At 42.5% G+C, this 11964-nt stretch overlaps 1 protein-coding gene across 5 annotated transcripts in view; it reads left to right on the forward strand.

Moving 5' to 3' along the window:
* Positions 1–101: 101 nt before the first annotated feature.
* Positions 102–11964, forward strand: part of ttyh1 (tweety family member 1) — a 29376-nt gene continuing 17513 nt past the window's right edge. For 3 of the 5 annotated variants that reach the window (XM_058056272.2, XM_058056273.2, XM_058056274.2), the window contains exons 1-4: positions 139–330; positions 5484–5648; positions 7375–7604; positions 10328–10439. In XM_058056272.2, coding sequence (XP_057912255.2) covers positions 5514–5648; positions 7375–7604; positions 10328–10439 — 477 coding nt within the window. In that variant the 5' untranslated portion in view covers positions 139–330; positions 5484–5513. The other 2 variants (XM_078799020.1, XM_058056276.2) reach the window with 2 other exon arrangements.

Genomic DNA, 11964 nt, shown 5'->3' on the forward strand with positions numbered 1-11964 from the left:
TTAATCCACCCCCCCACCCCCACCCCTTGCTCTCTCTCTCTCTCTCTATTGCTCTCTTGCTCACTCACCCTCAGTGAGAGCTCCTCTCCCATCCATCAACACACCATCACCAGAGCAGCATACAGTTATTTACTTTTCTTTTTCCATCCCGCCCCCCCCCCCTCATTGACTTATTCCGGGCACGTTCCTGAGCTTTTCTTTCTCAGCAGGATGTTTTTGCAAGAGCACCGGGCACTGATTGCCGGCGGTATACGTCTTTGAGCGGGTAAATACTTCACCGGCAGAGGCGGAAGGCGACGAGAAGCCGTCCAAGGCATCAGAGCATCAGAGGTAAGACGCACACGCACACACGTCCAGAAGCTCATGCATTTTCATCCATTGTGGCTAATGTGGGTGTTCAATGCCGCACTGATGCTTTTTTTTTTTTTTTTTTTTTATACTGCGCGGGTCAACTCGCAGTGATTTGCACACTTGGTGACTGCACTCACTTACCTTCGCTCAGCTGCACTCACTTTGGAGGAAGGCTGTCACAAGTGGACGCTCATCACGCAGATGAATGCAGGAACTGGGATGCCACTGAGGCGACGTGCATTCATTCTGCCAGGGTGATTACACTTAGGAAATATCTGCAAATACCAAGGCCGCGTAGCTGCACATAGAAATATGTAAAAAGGGGAGACAGATTTCCATGTCGCGTACGGACGTCCTCATTAGCCGCCTCACAAAATGGCTTTCCTCCCATCCCACCCTCTGTACATGCAGACATCATGGAGTCTCTCATGCCACTAATTCTCCATGCACACTCCGAATCACGTTTACTTCAACCCACTTATGCAACCTCCCGTCCGTCACAGCCTCGTTACGTTGTCCCAATAACTTCTACCATCCTTGAACGCCGCAAACAGGTGATCCCCTTTCTGTTTTTCGGTTTTTGCATAATGACTTCTATAGGGGGGCTGCACGGTGGTCGAGTGGTTAGCGCGCAGACCTCACAGCTAGGAGACCGGGGTTCAATTACCACCCTCGGCCGTGCATGTGTGGGTTTTCTACGGGTACTCCGGTTTCCTCCAACATTCCAAAAACATGCTAGGTTAAATAGCGACTCCAAATTGTCCATAGGTATGAATGTGAGTGTGAATGGTTGTTTGTCTATATGTGCCCTGTGATTGGCTGGTGCTGGCCTCTCGCCCCAAGACAGCTGGGATAGGCACCAGCACCCCCCGCGACCCTCGTGATGATAAGCGGTAGAAAATGAATGAATGATTATTACTACGACTACTAGTAGCAGTAGGCTAGTATTAGCCTACTTATTAGCCTGCTTTTGCCCTATTATATAAAATTTGTCAATAAAAAATACCAAATTATTTAGGGGGGGCTTAAGAACATTTTAAAATAGGCCTAATGACACCACTGGCTCTTAGAAGTTAAAAAAAAACATGCTAGGTTAATTAGCGACTCCAAATTGTCCATAGGTATGAATTTGAGTATGAATGGTTGTTTGTCTATATGTGCCCTGTGATTGGCTGGCCACCAGTCCAGGGTGTACCCCGCCTCTCGCCCCAAGACAGCTGGCATAGGCTCCAGCAACCCCCGCCACCCTCGTGAGAATAAGCGGTAGAAAATGAATTAATGAATAAATGACTACTATAGGCCTGGCTTGTGACCTCTTCTGGTGGACGATTGTTGTCATCCATCAGCGGAAACGCTTATGTGCTCGTTTGGTTGGCAGCGGATCCATCGCTCACATGGAAAGAAGGCTGCCACTTTGCTGGGCCGCTTGTTCCTTTAGTCCACCACCTGATATGCTGCTCCTTCCCGCGTATGCATACAATTTCAACGTCAACATCCATTATCACCACTATTATTACCACTGGTGGTGGTAAACTACATCTGTAGTCACAGCTGCCCTGGGCTAGTCTGACAGAAGCGTGCTATCTCTGGTAGACAATTGCATACGCATCCTGATACTCAAGTTGGTATCTTGATACTCAAGTAATTACAATAATATCTTCATGGGAGTAACATGAATGTGTTTGGGATATGGTAAACGATGGCTGTTGCTAATCAAAATTTCTTGAAAGTAGCCAAGTAATTAGCATTTTTAACCATTTTCATTCATGTTAACATTGGCAGACACTATCATGCTAGGTTTTACATGCTAATGCTAGCATTGCTAACATTAGTATAGTACTATATTCTGCCATTTTTAACATATTATCTGCGTATTAACATACGCGGATACTTACAATTGTTGCATGCTAATGTTAGGATGTTAGCATGATGATGTAAGCATATTAACTTTTTAGCTGTTCTTACAAGTAGAAGCCTGTGGAAAAACTTGATGCTAAGTGTTAACATGCTAACATCTATTCTCGTTAGTGTTTATATTGACAGACACCTTCACATTAACATTTCTAACATCCCAACATTAGCATAGTAACATTATAGCGCTTTTCATGAATAGAAAGCTATATAAACACTTAGTGCTATCATGGGAGATGTTGGTATATTAGTGCTAGCATGCTAATGTTAGCATGCTAACATTAGCATTATAGCATTTTTACCCATTTTCATCAGTCATGCTAAGTTTACCATGCTAATGTTAGCATTGCTAACATTAGTTTTTAACGTATTATCTGCGTATTAACATACGCGGATACTTACAATTGTTGCATGCTAATGTTAGGATGTTAGCATGATGATGTGAGCACATTAACTTTCTAGCTGTTCTTACAAATAGAAGCCTGTGGAAAAACTTGATGCTATGATGCTAAGTGTTAACATGCTAACATCTATTCTCGTTAGTGTTAATATTGACAGACACCTTCACATTAACATTTCTAACATCCCAACATTAGCATAGTAACATTATAGCGCTTTTCATGAATAGAAAGCTATATAAACACTTTGTGCTATCATGGGAGATGTTGGTATATTAGTGCTAGCATGCTAATGTTAGCATGCTAACATTAGTATTATAGCATTTTTACCCATTTTCATCAGTCATGCTAAGTTTACCATGCTAATGTTAGCATTGCTAATATATAGCATAGGAAAATTTTAGCTGTTTTCATGAGTACAAACCTATATAAACACCTAGCATTCGCATGTTCTAGTATGCTAATATTAGCATAGTAGAATTTTATGTCATTTTCTTTTCTTCCTTGAAAAATGCATCAAATCCCATGCGCTGGAAGTGTTCCATGATAAACACGATAAGGACAAGCCTGCTGTTGTCTGCTGAAAGTTGAGCGCGACAGCACGTGCCGGGATGCATTTTAATAAGTGAAATGGAGCGTTGGCAGCAATTTGATTTGTGACAGTTGGGAGTGGCGGAACCATTAAGCGGAGAAGCTTATTGAAATGTGCTTAGAGGCGACCTCGTCCGGTCCGGCCTGCGAGCAGAGCTTTTAAAAATCATCTCGGGCCCATCATTGAGCGTGAATGAGGAAAGTGTCTGGCGTTGCTTTTTCAACACAATAAAAGACTGCGGGGCGGCGAACGGCACGGCCAGCGCTGCTCATCGACTGTGGTGTTGAATAAATAACACTTGTGCTAAAACACAAATAAAAGCTCGCTGTGCTAAAATGTGCGTCTTTATACACGGTGACGCTCGTATCAGACGCCGACCAGGCTGTGTTTATAACCACCCCCCCCTCTCATCCCCCTGCAACTCACTCATTGGATTCTTTGGCTAACCGGATTTGCCTTTTGTATTTACCCTACTTTCTCCGCTCCGAAACAGTACACCGTCACACAGTCACAACAACATCTTTGGGCTTGCTAGCATGCTTTTGTTGCATGAAATAGTCTTCTTGTCCTTGTTGGTAGGCTGTTGGGACCTTTTCAAAGAGCCTGCTGCTCCATATAGCATCACCAGTACCGTGTGTCCTACATTTGGATTTCCCCCAAATTTTTTCCAACCAATAAGTCTGCCTTTTGGGGGGTGCAGCAGACAAGCGAGATGGTGACGGCGGGGGCCGGAGAGACACATACCGTATTGGAGAATCCATCATGTCTACGGATGCCCATGGCAACCGTTCACTTTATGCTGTCAAACTCAATATCGATTGATTGATCCTTGAGGCAAAATGGAGCGCACCGCTTGGATGCAAACAGCAGGGGCGCTGCTGAGTCAGTCTTGACTGGAATGCGAATGTGATTACATTGTTCTGTACAGTAAGGCACGGAAGCGGGAGTTCATAACATTTTTCTCAATCGATCAGGGTGGAGACATTTTTCCATTCTGCTGAAAAGTCAAAGGATGCAGAGGTTTGATATACGCCATTTTTCAAACCAACACTAAGAAATGATATACACCAATCCCTCCTTTATCACACTTAATTGGCTCCACACACGACCCTCATAGGTCTATTTAGAAGTAGGAGTCCTTATTTAGAAATTGAATATTTTACTGTAGAGCCTTTTAGACATGAAATAACACCCCTATAGTCACCTCTACACTCCTATAACCCGATATTGTCGACATAACAAAAAAAAGTAAGACATATAAAACCAATTCTCACCTTCTAAATACATGCTTTGCTATTATTAGAGCCCTCTAGTCAGGAAACAACACCCCTATAGTTACCTTAAAGCTCTGCCTTTACAGTTGTAAGTGACGGGAAGTCATGTCAGTGGTTGAGAGTTGAGTTTTTAGCTTAAGAGATGATTGTGTCTGTCGTGAGATCATCCGACGCTGCAGTGAAAGCCTGTTGTTCCATCCGTCAAGTCTGGTGCTTGTGTGTCTCAGCACAACATCACAGTAGTAAATTAGTGACACCTAGTGGCCATTTTCTAGGACCGCACAGCCTCTTTCAATGCTTCTTCTGTACGCCTCTTTGGCTTCATTTAGAAGTTCTAAATGCTTCCATTTGAGAAAATATGTATCAGTTAGCATTAATACAGTATGCATATTTGGGACTAATAGGTTGGATTCAACAACAAAACAGCATCATTTTGAATGATAAAGCGAAGGTGTAAAATATTAAGATCTTCCTTGTTAGGTCTTTGCATGTGTTTTTATTTTTGCTGTTTTTTTCATTTTAGACATTTTTATTTTAATATTACGACTTCATTGTCACATTTTCATCATATAACCTTTTCCCAATTCAAATTCTCATTCTCAAATTTATCATCATTTTGTCTTTTTTCTTTCATATTTCAACTTTATTCTTGTAAAGTAAAAAAAATTCTCATAAAATTATGACTTTTGCAATTTTTTCCTTTGATATTAGTTTGAGTTTATTTTCCCAGTTTTTACTTTATTCCAGTCAAAGAATGTGAATTTTTCAAATGTGTTGGGGCCTGGGGCCACACTTGGGCCCCCTGAGGAGTTACTTTTCTCAAACTACGACATTTCGACCTTGACATTTTCTCACTTCAGTCATGTGGAGTCTCTGACCTTGTTGTCATCACGGCCCTCAGGAGGACCTTCATCTGTGGCGTTCTACCTCACTTATGGTTTCTCTGTCTCTCCCCAGGGTGGAGGAGGGGAGCAGGGGCAGTAGAAAATGGCTGCCATGGCGACGGTGCCCAGCTATACGCCTTCGCTGTGGGTGAGAATGTGTCACGCCCTCCCCCGGTTGGACCTCACCATGCAGATGAGGGACAACGTCTTTGCCCCCGACAGCTGGGAGTACCAGCAGGTAACTTCAGAAGATTTTTTTCAGTGCTCCTCTAGTATGTGACTTACGGCAGTTGCACCTGTTCTTGCAGCCTGTTCCCACTTTGTGCACAAAATTACAAATAGAAAGGAAGTGATCCAGCACAGCACAGAGACACAAAAGACAAGGCAGAGAGGGATTGAGTCATGCCAGGAGGTTGCTGAGGAGCGGTCCGGGGTTGGGTGGGGGGGGGCTCACAGTCATCCATCCAGTCATGCAGCCAAGCCAGCCAGCCAGCGGCAGTGAATGTATTTAAGTAGGTCACACGTTTATTCATAGAGATTGGGCGCTGTGGATAGATAGAAAGAAATGACAGACGGCCAGATGGATGATGAGGGATAATGTGCAGCGGAAAAATGCATTTCAGTAACGCTGACTTTATGACACACGGCCTCATCAAATGCCTGATATGGCTTCGTGATATCAGCTGATACGGCTTAATGGTATCACAAGTAAGACTCGGTAAAAGAAAATCGGACTGACCTTTGCATTCTCGGACACGGCTTTCATGTCAGGACTCATTTTGTTTTGATAGTATAGTTTTATTTCTATAAAAATAGTATTTATATCAATAATTTGTCATAGGTTTCCAATACATCAGTAATTCTACGAGCAAAGTAATTAATTTCATGTATGATTAGAGCCCTCTAGACATGAAATAACACCCCTACAGTGACCTTTACACTATTACCCAATATAGTAGACATAATAAGAGAAAATAAGATATAGAACGCCTGTTTACCACCTTCTAAATATATTTTTAACAGAATTAGAGCCCTCTATACATGAAATAACACCCCTATAGTCACAATGACACACATATTACCCAGTATAGTAGACATATTGAGAAAATAAGACATAGAACACCTGTTTACCACCTTCTAAATATATTTTTAACATAATTAGAGCCCTCTAGACATGAAATAACACCCCTATAGTCACCTTTACGCTCCTATTACCCAATATAGTAGACATAATAAAAGAAAATAAGACATATAAAACCTGTTTACCACCTTCTAAATACACTTTTAAACATTAGAGCCCTCCAGACATGAAATAACACCCCTATAGTCACCTTTACGCTCCTATTACCCAATATAGTAGACATAATAAAAGAAAATAAGACATATAAAACCTGTTTACCACCTTCTAAATATATTTTTAACATAATTAGAGCCCTCTAGACCTGAAATAACACCCCTATAGTCACATTTACACTACTATTACCCAATATAGTAGACATAATAACAGAAAATAAGACATGTGAAACCTGTTTACCACCTTCTAAATATATTTTTAACATGATTAGAGCCCTATAGAAATGAAATAACACCCCTATAGTCATGTTTCCGCTACTATTACCCAATATAGTAGACATAATAAGAGAAAATAAGACATATAAAACTTGAAATGACTTTTATTCCACCGATATCATTTTTGTCATGGAAAATTACATTTTCATTTTTAATCATAATAATTCATGACAAGCCATCAAATTCATGGAGTTTTTATTGTAAAATTATTTTAATAATGTCAATTTACAGCTAAATTTGTACCATAATTCATGACAAGCCATCAAATTGATACCAAGAATATACAGTAATACCGATGAAGTATTTGAGATGTATTTCAGAGGTGTTGATTAATGGATAATACAAGCGGTACAACTGACGGAGACGAAATGAACGCGTGTTGTTTTGCATCCCAGACGCTGCTGGTCCTGTCCAGCGTGTCGGCCATGGCCCTGGTGATCTCCCTCCTGGTGGTTCTGTCCTTCCTCATCCACTACTGCTGCTGTCACCGTGGCGACCGCGGCGAGGGATCCGAGGAGGAGGAGGAGGACGAAGACGGCAGCACGGGTCACGGCTACGGCGGGAAGAAGGGGCGAGGGATCTGCTGCGTCACGTGGGTGGCCGTGGCGGCCGTCACGCTTTGCTGGTGAGGTCCTTTTTCAACACCGTTACCATGGCAACACAAGCGCTCATAATTGGCAAACCCAAAGCCAACAAATGAGCGAGTTGGGCTGCAGGCCTCCACAGCGGTGCACACACAGAGGACTTGTGGAGGCGCGCCCCAACTGCAAGTCTATCCTGACCACTTGTTGATGAGTAAATGTAAACGGAAAGAAATGCGTGCCGCACTGGAATTTGGAGCGGCGTTCCGATGCATACAAACCAAAAAAAAATAGCGTAACCATCCATATTCCTATGATAACATATAGCTAGTTAGCGCTACGTCAGCCAGTGTAGCTGCACTCCCTCATTGGCTGGCAACCAATCCAGGGTGTAGAATACAGCTGGGATTGGCTCCAGCATACTCACGACCCAAGTGAGGATAAGCGGCATAGAAAATAGATGGATGGATGAAGACAAACAGACAATAATCATACTTCATATGTTTATATATACATCATATTCCTGTTTTGTTGAACAACAAAACAAAGACCAGAGAAGTTATTGACGTTTGTGCGCCGTCTAGGAATTAAAAATACATTTCTCATATGTCCTGAGCTCCATGGAAGAATGCAGTGATTAGAAATAACGTATTATTAACTCACAATATTATAGCCATGGGGTACCCAGCATGCCTTGCGGGCACTTTGGAAATAAGAGTTAAAGTCAATCCAGAGGCGCGAGCGCTGCATAATATTAAAAATGAAAGGATACATAAACACACCACGTGTAGTATCAGCTACCTGTTTAGCGGCCCCCGTGCCAGACTTTGGACAGCACTGGTTTAGTCCTTGCTAGCCACAGAATGGTAGATGACGACTTTAGATGACGGCTTTAATGGATTTTGTATTCATCGATGCCTCTACTGCGTGTCGCTTTGCACGGTCGCCAAGCTAGCTTCGGGTTTGGCGTGCACCTTCAGAGCTAGCTGAGGCGTCGCCGTGGACGTACGATGCCGTCTAGTGGACAGAAATGGAAGGACAGAAAAAAAGACATGAAAAAATGCTAGCACCAAAGTCATCTGTAGCTTTTTTTCTTTTACTGGTCCTTTTTTTTTTTTAGTGCAGAGGGGTCCAAACGTCTTGTGTACCCACTTGAATGCAATACTATTATACTAAAGTATATACAATACAATGGCAATACTGTATATTAGAGGCTGGCCCATATGCAGTATACAGTATACGGTACATTCCCCTGACATACGAAGGTGTGATTTGATGCCAGACATGACAGTACATGATGTACTGGTGCTGGGATGATGTCATCATCTGTACACGCCACATGCTCTTTGTCTCCCCCTTGTGGAGTATTTTACTCACTTGTTATTCTCTTTACATGAGGCTGTATTCCTATTTTGTTTCTTCCGTTTTTATCCTGATTTTTAACTTTTTTATTGGGGATTATTAAAACGTGATAAGATTTCCTTAATAATACGAATGTCAATGAAAAGGAAGTGGTCTCCCAACAGGCAGGAAGAGGGTTCACTCATTAGCACCTTTCTTCCATAGAACAACGGCATGGACATAATAAGACCTTTTCTCAGTCTCTTTGTCTGGGTGGGTGGAGGCGGGGCCGCTTGCATACACACAGGGTGCAGAAGAGTTGTTAAGAGTTGTTAGACTCAATCTCATGTATTGCCTCATTTTATACAAATACAAATATTACACATTTTTCCCCCAAAATTTAAAATAATTTAATATATGAATTTTATTTTATACTTTTTAAAAATATATATTTACAGTCTAATTCAAAAATTTTAATATATATATTTATAAATTTTTACTTTAAAATAAGTATATATTTATATTTATTTATATCATATATACAGTAAAAAGTATTATATTTTAAATTTGTATGTAATTTATGGAATTCTATATTTTATTTTATATTTACCCAGGCAAGCAACTTAAGAACAAATTCTGATTTACAAATGCAGCCTGAACAAAGAGCAAAAGCACTTTGATGGGAGAGGGGAGTGCTGAAAATAAGAACGACGTTATATAAAATTACAAATATCAATACAGTAAATATGTAATACAAAAGCATCAAATAACAACATTAAAGCAATGGGATACGGCAATAGCGGGAGTTGAATTGATCGACCAATGATGAACATATGGGCTATGTTTACATTCAATGACACGGACGTTATGTTTTACTAGCTAGCTAGCTAGCTAGAGTACACCATCCACACCCCCTCTGAGCTACTTTGACATCCCCAAATTCCCCAAAAGACATACAGCGGTGGGGGATTTATCTTTATAGAGGGAAAACCATACGGAAAACCAAAAGGAAAAAGCACAAGGATGTAGGAATAAATATATCGAGATGAGGATGTCAGAAAATATGATTAAAAAAAACCTGATTTGAATCAGCGTGTTCACATTTGGCAGCTTGCAAAGCAAAAAGCAACATGCCCCCTTTGCCCCCACCCCCGCCCCCGTCCCCGCCCTCGCTTCGTAATGTGGGTCAGATAGTTGTATAGGAGATTGGGTCGTACCATTGCTGCCTGCTTGGAGGGGATTTGCTGAACATCTGGTCCTGGCTTGAGGGGAATGCGGAATGGTACGCTAGTTGATGCTACGGCTAACATTAGCACTCCACGTATCGGTGGAAAACCCTTCTTATACTTCTCCCTTCAGCACGCACTCACACGCCTCACTCATCGGAACGTCGCTACTCATGCCCTTTTTCTCTCCTCTTTTGCAGCGTTGCCATAGGCATCGGTTTCTATGGCAACAGCGAGGCTAATGATGGGATGTATCAGTTGACCTCGTCTCTTCTCACCGCCAATTATACGCTAGCTTCCATCGATCTGCTGGTGAGTGCTGCTCTCCCTCCGCTAGCCAAATGTCATGCACAACCTCCGCCCAGCTGGACACTCTTTGTCACACAGTGTGTGTGTGTGTGTGTTTGTGTGTGTGTGTGTGTGTGTGAGAAAGACAAATTGCATACAAATGTCTCCCTGATTGATCCCCCCCCCCCCCGACTCCCCACACTGTCAGACAGCGGTTAGTGTGTCACGCCGCTAATTGTCCTCCTTCGAAAGCACGCTGTTAGCATAAGAGCTCAGTCGAAAAGCAACAACATGGATGGTATCGCTGTCCACGCACGGCAGATACTTCCCGTGCATCATGGCAAACGGCACAAACACTTGTATAGAACCATAGGACATCCCAATACCGCCCAAACACTTGTATAGAACCATAGGACATCCCAATACCGCCCAAACACTTGTATAGAACCATAGGACATCCCAATACCGCCCAAACACTTGTATAGAACCATAGGACATCCCGATACCGCCCAAACACTTGTATAGAACCATAGGACATCCCAATACCGCCCAAACACTTGTATAGAACCATAGGACATCCCAATACCGCCCAAACACTTGTATAGAACCATAGGACATCCCAATACCGCCCAAACACTTGTATAGAACCATAGGACATCCCAATACCGCCCAAACACTTGTATAGAACCATAGGACATCCCGATACCGCCCAAACACTTGTATAGAACCATAGGACATCCCAATACCGCCCAAACACTTGTATAGAACCATAGGACATCCCAATACCGCCCAAACACTTGTATAGAACCATAGGACATCCCAATACCGCCCAAACACTTGTATAGAACCATAGGACAACCCAATACCGCCCAAACACTTGTATAGAACCATAGGACATCCCAATACCGCCCAAACACTTGTATAGAACCATAGGACATCCCAATACCGCCCAAACACTTGTATAGAACCATAGGACAACCCAATACCGCCCAAACACTTGTATAGAACCATAGGACATCCCAATACCGCCCAAACACTTGTATAGAACCATAGGACATCCCAATACCGCCCAAACACTTGTATAGAACCATAGGACATCCCAATACCGCCCAAACACTTGTATAGAACCATAGGACAACCCGATACCGCCCAAACACTTGTATAGAACCATAGGACATCCCGATACCGCCCAAACACTTGTATAGAACCATAGGACATCCCAATACCGCCCAAACACTTGTATAGAACCATAGGACATCCCAATACCGCCCAAACACTTGTATAGAACCATAGGACATCCCAATACCGCCCAAACACTTGTATAGAACCATAGGACATCCCAATACCGCCCAAACACTTGTATAGAACCATAGGACATCCCGATACCGCCCAAACACTTGTATAGAACCATAGGACAACCCGATACCGCCCAAACACTTGTATAGAACCATAGGACATCCCGATACCGCCCAAACACTTGTATAGAACCATAGGACATCCCGATACCGCCCAAACACTTGTATAGAACCATAGGACATCCCAATACCGC

This window comes from Doryrhamphus excisus, linkage group LG19 (assembly GCF_037039965.1).
Source record: "Doryrhamphus excisus strain RoL-2023G ecotype Guam linkage group LG19, RoL_Dexc_Guam_v1.1, whole genome shotgun sequence".
Taxonomy (NCBI): Eukaryota; Metazoa; Chordata; class Actinopteri; order Syngnathiformes; family Syngnathidae; genus Doryrhamphus; species Doryrhamphus excisus.